General features: G+C 45.1%; 1 protein-coding gene across 1 annotated transcript in view; it reads left to right on the top strand.

Annotated features, from left to right (window-relative positions):
* Positions 1-22,574, top strand: part of LOC138304205 (alcohol dehydrogenase 1-like) — a 470,989-nt gene that overhangs the window by 6,657 nt on the left and 441,758 nt on the right. The window contains exon 2 of the mRNA XM_069244108.1: positions 609-710. Within this exon, the coding sequence (XP_069100209.1) occupies positions 609-710 (102 nt within the window). The remainder of the gene's footprint in view (positions 1-608; positions 711-22,574) is intronic.

The following is a 22,574-nucleotide window of genomic DNA, read 5'->3' as shown; positions in this document are numbered from 1 at the left end:
CGTTTTCCTTAGAGGAAAATGAGAAGCATTACAAAACAAAAAAATGAGATGTTTTCGTTTCATTTTTTCAGAGCAGACAGCGGTCCATAGGACCCCTTCCCTTTTGCAAATGGGTTAGCACCCATTTGAAATGGGTCACAAAGCAATCTGGCATTGCACTGCGACTCGCAATTAGGAAGGGGACTCCCCTTCCTAATTGCGAATCGCAAACCCGTTTTGCGATTCGGTAACCAGGTTACCGAATCGCAAAAGGGGTTTTGTACATTGCCAAGTGCAGTTTGCACATTGCAAACAGCGAAATTTGCTGTTTGAGATGTGCAAACTGTTTGCTACTCCTGGCCCTTAGTGTTTGTCACAAGGGTATATCTGTCAAAAGTGTGATGGATATCCCATCTGCAATTTTATAAGTGTTTCATATCCTATGACACTTGTAATACAGTGAATGGAATATCCTCTGGGTTTGTGATGGAGTAACCTGTTCACGAAACTCTAAATCAGGTCCTGTGTGTTTGAAACGTCAGTAATTGTACTTATTCAAATACGTGTACAACTAAGCACATTGGCTTGTTCCCAAAAAATAACTGTTTGCATCATATTTCCTTTCATAGGTTATAAAATGCAAGGCAGCAATTGCCTGGGAGCCCAACAAACCTCTGTCTATAGAAGAGATAGAGGTCGCCCCACCAAAGAACCATGAAGTGCGGATTAAGGTAAAGAGAGAATTTCTAACAATTTCTAACCTCTTTAGGTATGACCACATTATGAGGTTCTAAGAGCAAGAGTATTATTTTCTCAGTTTAATACTCTGACACACGTTGCTTCACATCTGTTTCTGATTAACTTTATATAAATGGTTGACAGTTGATAGGGACCAGGCCCAATATGCTTCAGATCCTAATTGTGATTCCCAAAGGGATTCAAAAATAAATCTGAGTGCAGATTTCTACCAAGGTCAGACTTGTGCTTGCTGGAACAAGTTAGGTGGTCTTGTGAGGACACAATTGATCACAGCATTGGACAGTGTAGGGTTTTGTCCTAACGTGAAATAATAGACTTCTGAGGATTGGAAAAGGGGCATACCAAAGAGACATGGGCACTTTAGCCTCTTTCAATTTGCTCTTTGCTGTTGAAATGGATAGAGATTTGGCTTATATATTTCTTGTGTTAATGTAGTGACTATTTCTTTAGGCTGAATGCCTTGGGCATGGTCCACTCTATGTTCAACTTTGTAACACATAAAGCCAGTGGAGTGATTTAAATATGGTAGTTATGTAGTTTTTCAGGTTGTTGTACTTTCCAGCAACCAGGACTTAAGTTCTAAAATAATAAGTTCAGGTGACAAAAATGTTCTAAGAAGTCTCAGGCTTCTTCCGCCACACTACGCTAAAACTCAACTCATGCTTGTAGATTATTTTTCACCTCGACTTTCTGTCTCCTTGTCACTGTTTTTCTAACTTTCTCTTCATCCTTATCCCCCTTTCTCTGCCTTTCTCTCTTTTAGCTGTCCACATACATGAGTGCCTGTGAGCCCCTCTTATGACCACTGGCTCAAAATAAACTTTCAATTGCATGGCTTTTATATTGGAAGCAGTTTTAAAATTGTTTTAAAGTAGTTTTTGGAAGTAATATGGCAATACCTGTGTGTGATAAGACTTGCCCCGTGATATTTCCATACAGTGGATGGCCAGATATAGTTGGAGTATGCTATTGAAATGTAATTTTCCTTATCTGCCATGTTTACCTCTAGGGAGGCAGTTAGATTTGTGTGCTTTGTTTTTGACCTGAGGGTGAACTTTACCACAGGGATGTTGCTGTGTAAAAGGTTAACTGTTCCTTTTTCTGCCAACAACTGTTAGCGCGTTAGACCTTAATAAGTAAACTTACAAGGGGACACGGATAGGTCGATTAACCTTTTGACTCGCAATTAAGAAGTTCTTACCATAGCTCAAGTACATAAATCAATAATAAATACACAGTAATCAACAGTCATTAGTAATCAATGAATCAATGGAGCCAGTAATTGTCACGCACCATGCCCTTTCAGTCATAAATAACCACACCTTTAGTAAAAGTTTAGTATGTTTATTTCCCTATATTAACAATGCTAAGGTCATGTAGATTAATCTCAAAATTAAATGAAAACACATACAGAAACAACACTGGTTGTCCAAAGCGGCGGAAAAACACAATCTAATCAAAGCTTGAACTACAACACATTCTAAAGTTATGGTGCAAATCAATAGCAGAGTCAGCTGCATCAACGAGATGAAATACATGAAGTTAAGCAGAGAAATCCATCAAGCATTAGTCTCATTTGTCATAAATCAGGATCCGCAACTAACATCAGAGTAGCATCAGCATGTTGGGCTTCATGCAAAACAATTTAGTAACGTCAATTTGGAAACATCTAACTATGGTAGAATTATAGACAAAACAGCACAGTTGGTATCTAGAAAGGAAAAGCAAATATGCATAATAATCACATTACAGGGTATACCTATCCTCGGTATGGATCAGCAAAGTCTTCATCCTCAGGACATCAGTCGATTAGCAAGGCATCAGGCTCTCAATCAGGGAATATGAGCCCAATGTCGGAATGACCCAATGGCAGAATAATCTGTCTTCTCTCAGAATATCGGAATGAATTGTCTCTCTTCTAAGTCTCCTAAAATCTGAAATCTTTTCCCTCTGCGGTGTTGTTATATCAAATTCACCTAAACAATACCCTAATTCCCTATTGGTCAGTTATTTGTATGTTCACACCCCGTCCAATAAAATTATTATACCAAATCTATGAATTCTAATATTTCTCCGTTCTCATATTTTTGATTGGTTCATCTTGCGATGTCCTCATCATCTGGCTTGTCAGGTAACAATATTGTTGCAGCTTCCACTCTAGTCAATATCTTCATTGTTCTTGTCCTGGGAAAGTCAGTCTCATACACATTACACATAAAATTTTGCTATAGCAAGAACATCATCTCGTAGCAGTTGGTTCACATGAAAAGCTTCCGTTATGAGCACATTTAAACAATACAATAGACATTTCATAGTTTAATTCACTTGGCCAGCATTTTTCTTGAACGCTAAGAAATACAGCTTCTACATGAGGCCTGGCAAAATAGGCCAAGACACTCGCTAAGTTAAGGCCTACAATTAATAAAGCTAAAGCATACTTCATAACCCTTAATATGACATATTACTGCAAGTATTAATCAGTGATTAGTACACTTCGTTAACATTGGTGGACATTCTTCGAGATCACATTTTCAAATGCGTGCATTATTTTTCTACGTTATTTCATTTCTTACATGAACTCATTATTCAAAATACATAAATGTTTTTATTAAAAACACCCGTGCTAGCAATCCCTCCTCTGATGACTAAATATGCCATCACACTAACTATTACCCACACATTTTCTCATCCGTTAAATTTAACTTAATTCAATCCCTTTGTAATTTTGCTTTCCCCTTGATTTTTCTCTGTAAAATTTTTCCCTTTTCTTTTCTTCCCTCCTCTGATTATTCCTTGACTTTTTCAATTTAATCCTTTTACATAATTTGCATAATCCCCATATTCAACGTAGACAAACTACAACAATTAATATTCCCTGTAATATTTTAAATAGTACCCTGTTCCAAGTGTTGCTGAGCCAATTTCCCACTGAATCAAATCTTTGCCGGCCTTTTCCTAAACACCTGGTTCTTTCAATTCTTTCAAATCAGCACTTGTATTAGTCAGATTAATAAGTAAGGGCCAGATGTAGGAAAGTTTTGCGAGTCGCAAATGTCCCGAATCGCTATTTGCGACCCCGCAAAATCGGAAATGGGATGCAAAAACCCCCATTCCGAATCGCAAATAGCAACACGAGCCATTACCGGCTCGCAAAATTTGCGACCTGTTTTTGTGGCCCGCAAATAGGAAGTCGAAATTTGCGAGTCGCAAACCATATAAAAAAGCCACTCGCAAATTGCGACTAGTCGCAAAAAGCCCATTTTGCACACCCAATTTACCACTAAAGATGTCAGAGATATATGTGATAGCAAGGAGGAGGAGAGTCCACGCCGCAGAGCAGAGGAGGAGGAGGAGCCAGAGACAAGAGAGGATATACAGAACCAGGGAGACACTATTCCAACAAACTGAGGAGGAGATTTACGATAAATATAGACTCAGCAGTGCAGCAATGTTAGAAATAATTGATCTACTCAATCCGCAGCTTCAACAACAGACTGTGCACGGCAGCGCCATCCCCACACATGTGCAAGTGCTATGCTCACTGCACCTCTTGGCCTCGGGTAGCTATCAGGGGTTCATTGCTGTGGCAGGTGGAGTATCCCAAAGTGCACTCTCACGGTTTTTCAGATGTTTCTTAGATGCCATACTCACACACATGTCCAGATGCATATACCTACCCAGGAATGAGGCAGAAATTAACAGCACCAAGTTGGACTTCTACAGAATTGCCAACTTCCCCCATGTAATAGGGTGTGTGGACGGGACACATATACAAATTTGCCCTCCTGCAAATCTGGAATATCTATTCCGCAACCGGAAGTGTACCCACTCACTGAACATCCAGGTGGTATGTGAATCCCATTATGTCATCACTGACATGGTAGCCAAATTTCCAGGGAGTACACATGACTCCTACATTTTCAGGCATAGTGGGATACACCAACGCCTAGAACGTGGGGAGTTTGGAGACGGATATCTCCTAGGTATAGCTGAATACACCCTGAAGACATACACACAGGTCAATGTGGAAACAATCCATGCCCTGCTAACATTGTTTATTTTTGCCAAACAGGTGACAGTGCATATGCGCTACGAACATGGATACTTACCCCGTACTTAACACCCAGCAATGAGACTGAGAGGCAATACAACAGTGCACATAGGAGGACCCGAAATGTTATAGAGAGGACCTTTGGACTGTTGAAGGCAAGATTCCGATGCCTCCACAGAAGTGGAGGTGCGCTCCAGTAAGCCCCAATAACAGCATTCAAGATCGTTGGCGCATGCCTTATACTGCACAACATTGCCACCAGACGTGGGCTACATCTCACCCCAGAAGACCCAGATTCGGAGGATGACAAGCAAGAGCTACCACATCGCCATCATGGGGATAGAAGCATTGCAAAACAAGGCAGACAGAGACAGGACCACATTGCAAACCAATACTTTGGAAGGTATGTGCTGCCTGTCACCACACATGAATGTCACACACAAAGAGCCCAGGTGTGAAGTGGAACAAACAAGAACTTTTATTAAGTGAACCAAATAACCAAAGAACTGAACTGTTGGTCAGGGGCTGTAACTGTCCGCCTGCAATGAGGACACATTCACCTCATGTGCCTCAATTGTCCGTAAGTGCGTAGCTCAACTCCTACGCCTGGGATGCCCAGCATGGCTAGTGCCTGGAGTGTTAGCAGATCCCAGACGTGCACTGCCACTCCTCAATGCCCTTGTGTCTGTGGCAGATGCACTACTGACAGTGGAGCCCTCCCCTCCTCACTATCTTGAGGAGTGTCTGCCGTGCCCCTAGCCACCTGTCTTGCCTCCATCATGTCCACAGTGTGGCTTATCCGTCCCAGTGCACGAGCCACATCCCCTGCAAAGTGGCCCAAGTCTACTTGCAAACTGACTGTCCGGCGTGACAGACCTGTTGTATTGACAGCCAGGCGGACGATTGAGGCAGCCATGCGGTCCAAACGGTGGATGAGTTGGCGTTCACTGCGCCTTGCACTCTCTCTCTCTGAAACAAGTTCAGTCACTAGTTGCCTGATGGGGAGTGCAAGGTCACCGACATGACTGTTCAGGCTTTGGAAGTCTGTGTGCACCTGTGCCAGCCCTGTTGTGACATTTCTCTCCATACACTGCATGGCCCATGAAATGACTCTCATCTGCCTTGTTTGCAGGCGCTGACCTCTGATGAGAGCTGCCTCGGCGGCGGACATGGAGGAGTCCCCTACATCTCCCTGGGACACTGGAGGGACATGGACACGTCGTCTGCGATGCGGTGGAGCATCAGGGTCCTGTTGCTTGGCACTGTGGCTGGGACCGGGTGCTGGGTCAATCTCCACAATGTCCAATGGTACATCTGGAGGGGACTGTGGTCGGGTGGTGCTGGGCCCTGTGGTGGCTGCTCCTGAGTCTTGTGCTGCCTGTTGGCGGACCTCTGCACCCTGGACGGTCTGGCTGGTGGGGATGTCTTGTGGGAGACCTGTGGGACATAGGGAACACACTGTCAGTATCTAACATCTGTTGTATGCTTCCTAATAAACTGTTGCCTATCAGCTGCCTACTGGACTACATTGCCCATAACGCACCATTCTGGTGGTTGCTACTCTGTAATGGAGCTCATTTGGTTGTGCATGCTGCTGTGTACTGTGTGGGTGGGGGTAAGGCAGATAGGGGTGTACATGCATGTTTCATTGTACTCACTTGTTGATGTTCCTGGCGCTGAAGTGTCCAGCTCTCCTATTCCAGCCACTGACTCTGGCTCCAGGGTCTGTTGCTCATGTTTCTCCATGGGTGTGGGTGGTGGGATGGTAGATGGGCCTCCTCCTGTGCCCCTCATCTCCCTGAGGCGCTCTGCCACCCTCTCCTTGGTCCTGGAGTGCAGGTCGTACCATCTCTTTTTCAGCTCTTCAATGCTCCTGTGGCTCACCCCAATTGCATTTACCTTCTCCTGGATGTCAGTCCAAATCCTCTTTTTGTCTGTCTCTGGCACACTGAGGGCAGCCCTTCCAAATAGCTGGTCATGGTGCTGGCAGCATTCATCTGTCAGCTCCTCCAGTTCCTTCTCTGAAAATGTAAGTTTCCTTTTCCTGCCAGAGTCCTCCATTCTTGCTGCTGTTCCTCTTGGTGGTTGTTCAGCAGTTGGAAATGGGTGTGGTCTTCCCTCCTCCCAGGTGTATTTGTAAACTTCCAGCCTGTGATGTCATCAGCAAGAGCCAGGAAGTGTTTTCAAGACTGTTCTGCTGCACCTGCATGCAATTTGCGGCACAGTCGCAATTTGCGACACCCACTCGCAAATTGCGTGTTCGTTTCCCCAGTTTGCCATATAATGCATTTTACTACGATATGCAAGCATGATTTTTAGGAAATTTGAAGCTCACCCCCCTCAATCCTACTGACCAAGCTACGCCGCTGGATGAAAGAACTATAAAACACATAGGGGGTCATTTTGACCCTGGCGGTACGAGACCGCCAGGGATAAAAATGACGGAAGCACCGCCAACAGGCTGGCGGTGCTTCCTGGGGTATTAAGACCGTAGCAGAAGCGCCGCGGTTGCACCGCCGGGGCCGGCGGTTTTCCGCCACATTTGCCCCGGCGGTGATAATCTGCCTGGGCAGCGCTGCTACCAGCGCTGCACAGGGGATTACGAGTCCCCGACCGCCAGATTTTTTCTGGCGGTTTTAACCGCCAGGAAAAGGCTGGCTGTACGGGGAGTTGTGGGGCTCCTGGGGGCCCCGTCACTGCCCATGCCACTGGCATTGGCAGTGCAGGGGCCCCTTGACATGGCCCCATGCAGCTTTTCAGTGTCTGCTATGCAGACAGTGAAAAGCGCGACGGGTGCAACTGCACCCGTCGCACGGCCGCAACACCGCTGGCTCCATTTGGAGCCGGCTCCCATGTTGCGGCCCACCTCCCTGCTGGGCCGGCGGGCGGAAACATGGTTTCCACCCGCCGGCCCAGTGGGGATGTCAAAATGGGCACTGCAGGAGTGCGGCCGCATTGGCGGCCGCCCGGCAGTTACAACTTGGCGGGCGGCGCTTGCCGCCCACCAATGTTGTAATGAGGCCCATAATCTAATCTAGTTGTATATGTACAAAACTGAGCAGCGGATTTTCTTGGGTGAATACAATTAGCATAGTATAATATTTTTAATAGTTGTAAATGTTCAAGGTGAGAGACTGACTGGCTTTATGCTTTTCGGAAGTGACTCTGGATCCAAAGTCTGCGTACTGATTGAATGTGCTAGCCTTTACAAATACTAAAATAAAAATGATGGGAAGCTTGTGTTTGCCAGATTTGATACTCATTCAATTTTTATGACATAGTGAAATCTGGTATTTTGAAACCATGTTTAAAGCTCTTTGAATTTAAAAGAATTGACAAAAAAACAGAACTTTTAACTATTATTTCATAAGCGGTTTAGGTGAAGATTTCGCTGCTTTGATGGGCTAAGGGTTGATGGCATCCACAGATGTCAGGTCTGAGCCCTTCTAACTTCCTGAAAGCATTCTTGACTGTGAAAAAGATTAGAAATGGAGTGAGAAAGGGATCATTCAGTCTGCTTGGAGTAAATATATTCCTTTAGGAGTAGAATGTGAGTTGCCTCCAGACAACGTGACACAATTTAGAGAAGCTTGAAATCTAAAATATCAAGCAGTAGAGAGAGGATCCATTGCATTTCCTACTTGCCAAACAACTTATGATAGGAAGATCTCAAGTTACTCTCTGCCCCGTGATTAGCTCATCCACTTCTGGTTTCTCAGTTGCATTCTTGGGCATGTGTAAGGCTCTTTCTATGTATAATTGCAGGACTACAGTTACAGAAATGGCAACAAAAGAAGGTTAAATTGGCTTCTCGACCCCTACATTGAATGCACTGTGAGTTTAATTTGCCTTCATATATCAGAGATAGCAGGAAGATAGTAAATGCTTAAAGGCCGATGTATGGATAACTATGAATCTGCCATGTGTAGAGCCTGTGTATATAAAAATGGCACCTTTTCTGAATTCATAAAAGCTCAACATCTTTGGAGGGTAAATAGATGTATTTCCTAATACCTCCACACCCTCAAATCAAGTCAAAAGTGGCTTTACAGAGCGTGGCTTATCACCCAAGAGGATATTCAGGCACTGAGGGCAATGCTGCTAAGGGGACTCTATTGAATAGCCAGGTTTTGAGCATTTCTTGAATTCCAGAAGAGAGGGAGAAGTTCATATGTGAAGGGGTGGGTAATTCCCGCATTTGGCTGTGAGGTAGGAGAAGGAGCATCTCCCACTGTTGCTTCGGCAGTGTGCAAAAACAGGAAAGCAGAGCACAAGTGTGTGGAGGATTGGTGGAAGTTCAGGCAGTGGTGGATGTATGCTGATTCTTTATTGTGAAGGTCTTTATAGATGTTGGTCAGCATCTTGAATTGACATTTCTTCTGGGAAGCCAGTGGAGCTTTTTGAGGTGGGGGTGGTGTGGGTCCCTTTAGGGAGGTCAAGGATAAATCTATCCACTGAGTTCTGTATGGTCTGAAGTCTCTTTAGAAGGTACGTGGTGATTCCTATGTAAAGTGCGTTGCACTAATCCAGTCGGCTGGTGACGAGAGATTGAGGGCCTTATTTATACTTTTTGGTGCAAAACTGCACTAAGGCAGTTTTGCCCCAAAAAGTTTTGCACCGGCTTGCACCATTTTTTAGCACCAGCTGGGCACCATATTTATGGAATGGTGCAAGCCGGTGCAAAGGGTAGGCTAGCTTAAAAAAAAAATTACATTAGGCAGTTTTGAGTCAAAATAAATGATTCTGAGCAGATTAGCATAATTTTTTGATGCTAAGGGGCGTATTTATACTCTGTTTGCAATGAATTAGCGTCATTTTTTTTTTACTCTAATTCAGTGCAAAACTAACTCCATATTTATACTTTGGTGCTAGACCCGTCTAGCACCAAATTTATGGAGTTAAAGTCATTTTTTGGAAGTGGAAACCTACCTTGCCTTAATGAGATGCAAGGTAGGCGTTCCCGTGCAAAAAAATGACTCTATGGCCTTAACACCATATTTATACTCCCATGTAAAAATGGTGCAAAGGAGGGAGGAAGGGTCAAAAAATGGGGCAAAGCTTGCTTTGCCCCATTTTTTAAGACCTGGGTCAGGGCAGGTCTTAGAGGACCTGTGGCCCTATTTCCATGGTGGAACACCATGGAATAAGCCCAGAGGTGCCCTCCCTAGGCCCTAGGGGCACCCCCACCCACACTAGAGGGACTGCGAGGATGGGGGACCCCATCCCAGGTAAGTACAGGTAAGTGCATTTTATTTTTGAAAGTGCCATAGGGGGCCCTGAAATGGGCCCCCATATATGGCACCGGGTGCAATGGCCATGCCCAGGGGACCCCTGTCCTCTGTGCTGGCCACTGGGGTGGTGGGCATGACTCCTGCCTTTCCTAAGGCAGGAGTCATGTGGCATGGTAGGTTTAGCACCATAAAATGACGCTAATCTGGTTAGAATTATTTATTTTTACTCTAACCTGCCTAAAGCCATTTTTTGGTGCTAAACCCTCTTCTTCTATACTGCCAGCCCCACCCGACTAAAGTCATTTTTTTCAACTCTAGCCTACCCTTTGCACCGGCTTGCACCATTCCATAAATATGGTGCCCGGCTGGTGCACAGAAATGGTGCAAGCTGGTGCTCAACTTTTTGGTGCAAAACTGAGTTAGTGCAGTTTTGCAGCAAAAAGTATAAATAAGGGCCAATATTTTGTAAGTTTGCGCCACTTTTGTGTCATAAAATGACATTAATGCAGTGCAAAAAAAGTTTAAATAAGGGCCTTGGTGCTAGATGGGTCTAGCACCAAAGTATAAATATGGAGTTAGTTTTGCACCGAATTAGAGTTAAAAAAAATGACACTAATTCGGTGCAAACAGAGTATAAATACGCCGCAGAGTATAAATATGCCCCTAAATATGGTGTTAAGGCCATAGAGTCATTTTTTGCACGGGAACGCCTACCTTGAATCTCATTAAGGCAAAGTAGGACTCCACTTTCAAAAAATGACTTTAACTCCATAAATTTGGTGCTAGAGGGGTCTAGCACCAAAGTATAAATATGGAGTTAGTTTTGCACCGAATTAGAGTAAAAAAAAATGACACTAATTTGGTGCAAACAGAGTATAAATATGCCCCTGAGTGTCGTGTGTCTATTGTTGTTGGGAAGACAATTGAAGATTTTCTGGAGTATGCGAAGAGTGAGAGAACAGGCAGAAGAGACTGCATTGATCTGTCTTTTCATGGTGCATTTGCTATCCAGGATGATGCCAAGGTTGTGTGTGTAGACTGTTGGATTGAGCACTGGTCCTAGTTGAGAAGACCAGCAGAAGTTTTTCTATGGGGAGGTGTTGTTCCCGAAGATCAGCACTTCCGTTGGGTCAGTGTTGAGTTTCAAGCAGTTGTTTTTTATCCAGTCAGTGATGCCCATCATGCACCTGCAGAAGTTGGCCTTTGAGGTGGAGGGGTCTTCTGTTAGTGAGAGGACCAGGTGGGTGTCGTCTGCATAGGATATGATGTTAATTTCATGGGATCAGATGTTGTTGGCCAAAGGAATCATGTAGAGGTTGAACAGAATGGGGCTCATGGACGAGCCTTGATGGATGCCGCAGATGACGTCATCCTTAAGTCCGAGGTGAAAGGTTATGGACGGATTCTCTGGGTTCTTCTAGTGAGGAAGGAGGCAATCCATTTGAGGGCATCTCCTGTGATGAAGCCTCTTGATAAGGGTGTGGTGGAATACGGTGTTGAATGCTGCTGAGAGGTCAAGGGTGAACAAGCCCACTGTTTCTCACCGATTGAGGAGGGTTCTGATGCCATCCGTGAGAGTGACCTGAGAGGTTTCAGTGCTGTGGTTGGTGTGGAAACCAGATAGGGAGAGATCCAGAAGATTGTTAATCTCCAGGTGCTCTGTGGGTTGGTGGCTGATGGCCTTTTGGAGGACTTTGGTGAGAAGGGGGAGCGGTGAGATGGGATGGTAGTTGGGTTTGCTAGGGTTTGTGGATGGTTTTTTGAGAAGGGGCTTGACTTCAGCTTGTTTCCAAGCATCAGGAAAGGAGGCATTGGTTATGGATGAGCTGGAAATGGCTGTGAGTGGGCTGCTGATCATCTTGCTCCCGAGGTTGAAAAGGTGGTGGGGCGCTGAGTTCATGATAGCTGTGGTGTTCTGTGAGGTGAGCTGGTCCCAGGTGGTGAGCAGGAGGTCAGATGTTGCGTTGGGGTTAGCCTGTGTGGGGGCGAGGAATGTGACAGTGTTGGCGGCAGTGCGTGGGGGGCCAAAGTTTTTGTAGATGGTGAAGATTGTGTTGTGGAAGAAGTCCGCCAGGGAGTTGCAGAGTTCCTGAGAAGAGGTGATAATGTTTTTGGTGGCTGAGGGATTGGAAAACTCTCTGAAGAGTTCTTTGCTGTGGTTGGATCTGGTTTTGATGCAGTTGGTGAGGGCATTCCTCTTCATCTCTTTAAGTAGATGGTGGTATTGTCTGAGGGACAACTTGAAGGTGGCTCAGTCTGAGGACTCCTTGCTGGTTTGCCTTTTCTTTCAAGTCTCTTGCAGTTGTGTTTTGCAGCTCTTAGTTCCTTGGTGTACCAGCTAGCTCATTTGTTGGGTCTCCTGAGTTTGGTAAGCTTGACAGGGGTGACTCTGTTGGTGCAGTCGGTAATCCAGGTGGAGAAGTTGTTGACTGCCTGTACTAGGTTGGTTGCAGTGTTGTGTTGGGAGCTGTTTAGGGCATCAGTCCACTGGCTCTCTGATATTTTGTCCCAGCTGTGGTGACTGGTGCTGGCAGGCTTAGAGGCAGTGCCTGGGAATCCTGTGATCGTGAAGTGGAGAATGACCTGGTCTGTCCTGGTGAGTTCAGTGACATTGATGTGCTTGACTCTGTCACTGGCCATGAAGATTGGGTTGAGCGTGTGTCCTGCATAGTGTGTGGGATCAGTGACTAGTTGGGGGAGGCCAATGTTGTTCATGCTTTCAAGGAGCTTGGTAGTGTTGGTGTCCTAACATGAAATCTGTGGATCTCCAGCACTGCCCAATTTCTATAGCTGTTGAGCTAGTGTAAATGTTATGTTCATTATTTGTTCTTCTTTCTTCATAAAGAAAATACTTTTACTGGTGAAGACTTCCCTGCTATCACTCCCTCATCATGGGATTGTTGCAGCCCTTTTCAAAGACTTTTAAAGCCACATGTACCTTGGTAATCCTGGTGTAAGATTAACAAGACACCAAAGTGTTGGCAAAGCATTGAACTGTTTGTGAGCACCAACAAAGGTACCATTTTTACTGTGAGCACCTCATTTGCATTCCATGCTCTCTTTAGATGCTCCTGGTAAAAAGCCATATATCCACTTCTCATTTTCAGTACAGACATTCTTCAGAGTGTGCACTGTTTTCACAATAGTAAGTCACACTTGTGCACTTCAAAATCCTTAGAACATGACTTTTTGAATCAGCATCTTAGCTTTACTGGGACTGCTGTCAACTTTTCCACACAAAATCTAAGCATGCTGACTTGAGTTAACTGATTGGAAAGAAGCATTAGGAAAGGAAAATTAGATAAAAAAAAGTCATTTAAAAAACGAAATGGATCACATCAAGAAAAACAATCACATGTAGACCTACTATAGGCTGATGTTAACCCCTTGGGTGCGGGCGTTGGCCACTGGCCGACGCCCGCACTACCTCCCTGGTGCGGGTCACGACCAGTGGCCGACACCAGGAAGGGGGTTATTTTATTTATTTTTTAATCCCCAGGAGACACGGAAGCTTTTCCGTGTCTCCCCCCGCCCCCCAACCGCCCCTTTGGGAAGTCAGCGTGCCGCGAGGCGCGCTGACGTCACTTTGTTGATTGGCTTGCAGCCATTCCTGCTCCGTTGGGGAAAACGGCCCCAAACGGCCTTCCCCACGTTCGGGAAGGCCTTGTAAGAAAGGGGAGACTCTCCCCTTTCTTACGAGGCCTTCCTGAAAGGGTTTCCTGGCCCCCGATCGCAGCACAGGTCTAGGAAACACAACTAGACACCAGGGATTTCACGTGGGGGGGTCGGCCCCCTCAGAAAACGGGCATATTTTTTTTTTTTAAAGGTAGGTGTCCCCTGGGCGGCGTGATCGCTCGAGATCGCGCCCCCCCAGGGGCTTCATTTTATTTAAAAAAAAAAAAAGAAAAATAATAAAAAGAAATGGACATGGGGTCGCCCGTGGGCAGGGCGACCCCCTGTGGGGGCAACATTTTTTTTTAGTTGTTGTAGGGTTTCCCTGGGGGCCATTTTGGCCCCCAAGGAAACCATCCAACAACTAAAAAAAATATAGATCTATATATATATATAGATCTATATATATATAGATATATCTATGTAGATATATCTATCTACATGGATATATCTATAGATAGATAGATATATCCATGTAGATAGATATATATAGAGATAGATCTATATATAGATCACTTTTGTAAATACATGTGTGGTTTCCCTGGGGGCTGCGATCGGCCCCCAGGAAAACCAGACCCACATATATAAGTGATCTATATATATATATATATATATATATATATATATATATATATATATATATATATATACATACATATATATATATATATATATATATATATATATATATATATATATATATATATTTGCCACCAGTTTTCTTGCAGTTGCAGCTTGCGTCTACAAAGCATTGCACGTACTTCAACGGATGCATTTCAACTGTAGCTTTTAGGCAGGAATAAAAAAGTCAAGTAAGTATTGTGATTATGTTTATGCTACAAAAGAATCAGACTTTTGTCTAGTGGCAGTTTTAGTGCCATAAAGAAGCGCAGAAGGCTTATATGCATACTGCAAAGAGCAAATCTGTATTTTATGTAAATAGCTGAGTACATTAGTAAAGTCAGTCATTACCTGCGCTACAATACAAATGAAATGTATGTGCGGGGTGGGTGGCGGCTATGGAGAGATGAAGGGCACTTTTGCTGGGTGGTAATGAGGGAATCCGAGGAGGAGAGAGTGGGAGCACCAATAATGATTGTTGGACTGGGTGCAGGATGTGCTAAAGACTGTGACGAATGGTATGTGACAAGGTGTTTTTTGAGTGTCTTGAAAGAACGTGCTGATTGAGGGAAGAAGCGCAGGTAAGGTGGCCTCTACTGTTGCACGTATCTCACACACATCATCGATTTTGTGACTGTCTACGTAGGCTAGTGTTTTAGAGCAACAGTTTAGCCAATAGCAGAGGTGGCATCTTGATGGATGACTGCTGCCGTCACTTGGGTTATAGAGGACAGCTCTGACATAGGATCAGAGACTGAGACATCAGATACTGAGACAGCATCTGAGGGATAGGACAATGGCGCAGACTCTGGGAGTGATTTTTCAGCTGGAGGAGTCCCATTCGATAACTCCTCTTCCAGTAAATTATGAGGGAGGTGATGAGGACAGTCCTGCTGTCCCTTCGCAAGCACAGTCTGTGCAACGGGGTAATAGTGGGGTAGCCCAACCCAGAGAGCAGGTGAATGCGGCGGCAAGCAGAAAGAGAGAGTGCTCTCTTGGGAGAGCCCCAATTTAGTTCAGTCCCAAATTCCACCGCCCAAATCGTATTGTGGAGACATCAAAATTATCTATCACAAAACAAACTGGTTTTGTAAGGCAGGCACCTGTGTCTTTGGTCCTGGGTTCGGCGGCCATATAGAGAAACATACTAAACCCAAACACTTCTGGAAACTAGACATTCGGGGGAGTCCACAGAGGTGTGACTTGTGTGGATTCCCCAAAGTTTTCTTAACCAGAATACCCTGCAAAGCTGAAATGTTGAATAAAAACTCTATTTTTCTCGCATTTCTTTCACACAAACTACAGGAATATGCTGGGTTCCACAACATTCCTACCACCCAGTGATTCCTCACCTGTCCTGATAAAAACATTACCCCACTTGAGTGCCTATACCTAGTGCCTGCGTCAGGAATGGGTCACCCCAGGGTCAACAGCTGCCTGATTTAAGGATCAACATTGACCGTTGTGTGATCTATTCCTGTCGCGGGCACCAGGCCTACCCACACAAGTGAGGTACCATTTTTATAGTTAGACTTGGGGGAACGCTGGGTGGAACGAAATTAGTGGCTCCTCTCGGATTCCAGAACTTTCTGTCACCGAAATGTGAGGAAAAAGTGTTTTTTAGCCACATTTTGAGGTTTGCAAAGGATTCTGGGTAACAGAACCTGGTCAGAGCCCCACAAGTCACCCCATCTTGGATTCCCCTAGGTCTCTAGTTTTCAAAAATGCACAAGTTTGGTAGGTTTCCCTAGGTGCCGGCTGAGCTAGAGGCCAAAATCTACAGGTAGGCACTTTGCAAAAAACACCTCTGTTTTCACTCCAAAAATGGGATGTGTCCACGTTGTGTTTTGGGGCATTTCCTGTCGCGGGCGCTAGGCCAACCCACACAAGTGAGGTATCAATTTTATCAGGAGACTTGGGGGAACGCTGGGTGGAAGGAAATTTGTGGCTCCTCTCGGATTCCAGAACTTTTGGTCACCGAAATGTGAGGAAAAAGTGTTTTTTAGCCACATTTTGAGGTTTGCAAAGGATTCTGGGTAACAGAACCTGGTCAGAGCCCCACAAGTCACCCCATCTTGGATTCCCCTAGGTCTCTAGTTTTCAAAAATGCACAGGTTTGGTAGGTTTCCCTAGGTGACGGCTGAGCTAGAGACCAACATCTACAGGTAGGCACTTTGCAAAAAACACCTCTGTTTTCTGTCAAAAAATGGATGTGTCCACGTTGTGTTTTGGGGCATTTCCTGTCGCGGGCGCTAGGCCTACCCACACAAGTGAGGTATCACTTTTATCGGGAGACTTGGGGGAACGCTGGGTGGAAGGACATTTGTGGCTCCTCTCGGATTCCAGAACTTTCTGTCACCGAAATGTGAGGAAAAAGTATTTTTTTAGCCACATTTTGAGGTTTGCAAAGGATTCTAGGTAACAGAACCTGGTCAGTGCCCCACAAGTCACCCCATCTTGGATTCCCCTAGGTGTCTAGTTTTAAAAAATGCTCAGGTTTGGTAGGCTTCCCTAGGTGCCGGCTGAGCTAGAGGCCAAAATCTACAGCTAGGCACTTTGCAAAAAACACGTCAGATTTCTGTCAAAAAATGGGATGTGTCCATGTTGTGTTTTGGGGCATTTCCTGTCGCAGGGGCTAGGCCTACCCACACAAATGAGGTATCAATTTTATCGGGAGACTTGGGGGAACGCTGGGTGGAAGGAAATTTGTGGCTCCTCTCAGATTCCAGAACTTCCTGTCACCGAAATGTGAGGAAACATTGTTTTTTTAGCCACATTTTGAGGTTTGCAAAGGATTCTGGGTAACAGAACTTGGTCAGAGCCCCACAAGTCACCCCATCTTGGATTCCCCTAGGTCTCTAGTTCTCAAAAATGCACAGGTTTGGTAAGTTTCCCTAGGTGCCGGCTGAGCTAGAGGGCAAAATCTACAGTAGGCACTTTGCAAATAAAAAAACACCTCTGTTTTCTGTCCAAAAATGGGATGTGTCCACGTTGTTTTTGGGGCATTTCCTGTCACGGGCTCTAGGCCTACCCACACAAGTGAGGTATCACTTTTATCGGGAGACTTGGGGGAATGCTGGGTGGAAGGAAATTTGTGGCTCCTCTCAGATTCCAGAACTTTCTGTCACCAAAATGTGAGGAAAAAGTGTTTTTTTAGCCAAATTATGAGGTTTGCAAAGGATTCTGGGTAACAGAACCTGGTCAGAGCCCCACAAGTCACCCAATCTTGGATTCCCCTAGGTGCCTAGTTTTAAAAAATGCACAGGTTTGGTAAGTTTCCCTAGGTGTCGGCTGAGCTAGAGGCCAAAATCTACAGGTAGGCACTTTGCAAAAAAACACCTCTGTTTTCTGTCCAAAAATGGGATGTGTCCACGTTGTGTTTTAGGGCATTTCCTGTCACGGGCGCTAGGCCTACCCACACAAGTGAGGTATCACTTTTATCGGGAGTCTTGGGGGAATGCTGGGTGGAAGGAAATTTGTGGCTCCTCTCAGATTCCAGAACTTTCTGTCACCGAAATGTGAGGAAAAAGTGTTTTGTTAGCCAAATTTTGAGGTTTGCAAAGGATTCTGGGTAACAGAACCTGGTCCGAGCCCCACAAGTCACCCAATCTTGGATTCCCCTAGGTGTCTAGTTTTCAAAAATGCACAGGTTTGGTAGGCTTCCCTAGGTGCCGGCTGAGCTAGAGGCCAAAATCTACAGGTAGGCACTTTGCAAAAAACACCTCTGTTTTCTGTCCAAAAATGGGATGTGTCCACTTTGTGTTTTGGGGCGTTTCCTGTCGCGGGCGCTAGGCCTACCCACACAAGTGAGGTATCATTTTTATCGGGAGACTTGGGGGAACGCTGGGTGGAAGGAAATTTGTGGCTCCTCTCAGATTCCAAAACTTTCTGTCACCGAAATGTGAGGAAAATGTGTTTTTTTAGCCAAATTTTGAGGTTTGCAAAGGATTCTGGGTAACAGAACCTGGTGAGAGCCCCACAAGCCACCCCATCCTGGATTCCCCTAGTTGTATAGTTTTAAAAAATGCACAGGTTTGGTAGGCTTCCCTAGGTGCCGGCTGAGCTAGAGGCCAAAATCTACAGCTAGGCACTTTTCAAAAAACACGTCAGATTTCACTGTAAAAATGTGATGTGTCCATGTTGCGTTTCCTGTTGCGAGCATTAGGCCTACCCACACAAGTGAGGTACCATTTTTATTGGGAGACTTGGGGGAACACAGAATAGCAAAACAAGTGTTATTGCCCCTTATCTTTCTCTACATTTTTTCCTTCCAAATGTAAGACAGTGTGTAAAAAAGATGTCTATTTGAGAAATGGCCTGTAATTCACATGCTAGTATGGGCACCCCGGGATTCAGAGATGTGCAAATAACCACTGCTTCTCAACACCTTATCTTATGCCCATTTTGGAAATACAAAGGTTTTCTTGATACCTATTTTTCACTCTTTATATTTCAGCAAATAAATTGCTGTATACCCGGTATGGAATGAAAACCCATTGCAAGGTGTCTCGGTACCTGGGATCTTGATGAACCTACAAGCCCTATATATCCTCGCAACCGGAAGAGTCCAGCACACGTAATGGTATATTGCTTTAAAAAAATTGACATTGCAGGAAAAAGTTAAAGAGTAAAACGTGGAGAAAAATGGCTGTTTTTTTCAGCTCACTTTCAATATTTTTTATTTCAGCTGTTATTTTCTGTAGGAAAAGCTTGTAGGATCTACACAAATGACCCCTTGCTGAATTCAGAATTTTGTCTACTTTTCAGAAATGCTTAGCTTTCCGGGCTCAAGCATTGGTTTCACACCCATGCCTGTCACTAACTGGAAGGAGGCTGAAAGCACCAAAATTAGTAAAAATGGGGTATGTCCCAGTAAAATGCCAAAATTGTGTTGAAAAATTTGTTTTTTTTATTCAAGTCTGCCCGTTCCTGAAAGGTGGGAAGATGGTAATTTTAGCATCAGAAACCCTTTGTTGATGCCATTTTCAGGGAAAAAACCACAAGCCTTCTTTGGCAGCCCTTTTTTTCCCATTTTTTGAAAAAACAACATTTTCACTGTATTTTGGCTAATTTCTTGGTCTCCTCCAGGGGAAACCACAAACTCTGGGTACCATTAGAATCCCTAGGATGTTGGAAAAAAAGGGCGCGAATTTGGCGTGGATAGCTTATGTGGACAAAAAGTTATGAAGGCCTAAGCGCAAACTACCCCAATAGCCCAAAAAGGGCTCAGCACTGGGGGGGGGGGGGAAAGGCCCAGCAGCTAAGAGGTTAAATAAATATAGAATGCAAAAATCACATGTTTTAAAATGTATGAATTAAAAAATGGCTAATGTTTTTCAAAACCTGTAACTAGTCAACACAAACTATAATCTGAAAAATATGGTCAGAATTATAAAGTTATTTGAAACACTTCTCAAGAGCAATCCTATATTGATATATTAGGTTGATTGTGCGTATGTGAAAGTTCAGTGAGTAGGGGATCCCTTTGGAAGCTTTCTGGCCACAATGTCCTGAAGTATTTCTATTCTTTTGGGGGAACATGAAGAAAATGCTGCCATACCTGCTACATCTAAAAAGAAAATGTGTCCCTCGTACAGCTGCGTGTTGCATAATAGGGCTTATGTTCGTGGGCATAACAGTGGACATAATGGGCATTAGGGTACACAGCTCTAATTTTATTTTTATTCCACCAAAAATTCCACTCATTACTGAAGCACCATTGTAGGTTTGTGCAATAGGTCATTGTCTTTCAGGGGCTCCTGAAAATCAAGTTCAGTACAGGGAGTATAGTTGAAGCAAAGGTTTCTGCACTATAGTCTATTAAATGTGTGAAACCACCGAACCTCTCCACAACTTTACTGTCATTGTCAAGGTACCACAAGATTAATACGGACTGTTTTTAGTGGCCACATCAGTGGTGTCTTCAGCCTGAATAGCCACAAAGTCTGTAGTTTCCAACTGTTAAACAGTATAGCTTTTTATAATCTCTAGCACACACTTAAGAAGTTCATTCTGTATAATTTTAGAGGTGCCCTTAAAGGCTGTGCCACTTGTTAAATGTGCTCCCATTTCACTGTCAATGGTTTCTATTAAATTCACGAGGCCTCTGAATATACCAGAATTGAGGAGCTTTCAGATTCATCATGCCCTAACATTGCTAGTTCAAAAGCACCATTGAAATAAATACAATAAATTATTTTTGACAATATATGTCTATTCATATCGACTGTTTCATTCTGTTTCTTTATTGATTTTCAGTACGCGTCCCTTATGTGGGTATCAATCGGTGTGTCTCTCACCATACCCAGTCTTGTCAGTTTTTCTATGTGGATTCTCAAGTGTGCATGCTTCTTTATTTTATCCGACAAATGGCAAATGGGGCGGCAGAAAAGAGAATTTGTTGAAGTATTCCCTGTAAGCCAATCAACTTTTGTGTAGCAGGAGTTTGGAAATGTGCGTTTGTATGGTTTCCCTCTGTCTTAGGCACTTTGTTGTAATTTTAGGTCTGGTCGGTCAGGTTCAAATTTCTTTTTACACTTAGTTTATCTTCATGGCTCAGTTTAAAGAATGGCTTTGCAAGTAGCTGCTCTACTGTATTCATGGTGTTTTAACAATATGAAAGTTACCTGTCAATAATCAAAGAACTATGGGCCTCATTATGACCCTGGCGGTTCAGAACCGCCAGGGCCAAAGGGGGCGGGAGCACCGCCGACAGGCCGGCGGTGCTCCCTTGGGCATTCCGACCGCGGCGGTAACGCCGCGGTCAGACCGGGACAACTGGCGGTCTCCCACCAGTTTCCCGCTGCCCAAATGAATCCTCCAAGGCGGCGCAGCATGCTGCGCCGCCTTGGGGATTCTGACACCCCCTACCGCCATCCTGTTCCTGGCGGTTCGCCCGCCAGGAACAGGATGGCGGTAGGGGGTGACGCGGGGCCCCCATAAGAGGGCCCCGCTAGTATTTCACTGTCTGCATAGCAGACAGTGAAATACGCGACGGGTGCAGTAGCACCCGTCGCACCTTCCCACTCCGCCGGCTCGATTACGAGCCGGCTTCATCGTGGGAAGGTTGTTTTCCCCTGGGCTGGCGGGCGGGCTTTTGGCGGCCGCCCGCCAGCCCAGGGGAAAACTTGGAATACCCTCCGCGGTCTCTGGACCGCGGAGCGGTATTTTGGAGGGGGGAAGTCTGGCGGGCGGCCTCCGCCGCCCGCCAGACTTAGAATGAGGGCCTATGTATAAGGTATGGTTGAAAAACATAACTCATTTCTGAATAAATGTGTATATTTTGTATTATTTGTGAGAAAGTAACCTAGCATGGCTAACCCCCACTTTTGGCCTGTTTGTGAGTGTTTGTCAGTGTTTAAAACCTATTTGTCAGTGCGTTTTGCCTGTCGCACTGGGATCCTGCTAGCTAGGACCCCAGTGCTCATAGTTTGTGTCCTATATGTTGTCAGTATGCTTGACTGTGTCACTGAAGTTCTCCTGATCAGAACTCCAGTGCTTATGCTCTCTCTACTTACCAAATTGTTCACTACAGTTTAGAGACTCCAGATTCGAATTCTGATTGGCACACTGGACCCCCCCTTAAAAGCCCCTAGTATATGGTACCTAGGTACAGGGCATTGGGTGTTTCCTCAGATTCGGTTTGCAAGACTCCTCTGCATCCTCTGCTTCAGCTTATGACTGTCGGATCAACTGCAGACTGCTCCAGGTACCGCTGTAACTGTAACAAAGTATCCAGGAAGGCTACTGTGACCTACAACTTCGGCTCCAGCCAGCAATTGCAACGGTGTCCTAGGTGTGCAGGCTTTGAGGACTGCCTGTCTTCATCCTGCACCAGAAGAACCAAAGGAATCTCCGTGGAGTGACGGAGTCACTTCCCTGCTTCAGCAGGCACATTTCTGCGATGACAGCCAGTACTCCGGGACTCCTCTCCTGGCAACAAGCCTGATCCCTGGAACACAGATGGTAGACAGAAGTGACCCAGTCTGTCCAAAGGTCAAGCTGTCCATATTTGGTGGCGGTAAGAGCTTGCCCCTGTGCTGTGACAGTACCCCTGTGCACCGCCTCTTCTGCGGCTCCTTGGGCCTCTGTACACTTCTTCCAAAAGTTCTTTGTGCACAGCGTAGCCCAGGTCCCCAGCACTCTATTCTGTGATGCTTAGCTCCCCGAGTTGTTCTCTGGTGGCGGGAGACCCTCCAGTGTAGTGCTCCATTGACCACACTTTGCATCTTCTTTGACCCCGTGTTCTGGGTTTCCCATGG

Source organism: Pleurodeles waltl, chromosome 1_1 (assembly GCF_031143425.1).
Source record: "Pleurodeles waltl isolate 20211129_DDA chromosome 1_1, aPleWal1.hap1.20221129, whole genome shotgun sequence".
Taxonomy (NCBI): Eukaryota; Metazoa; Chordata; class Amphibia; order Caudata; family Salamandridae; genus Pleurodeles; species Pleurodeles waltl.
This window is presented reverse-complemented; position numbering and strand designations above follow the sequence as displayed.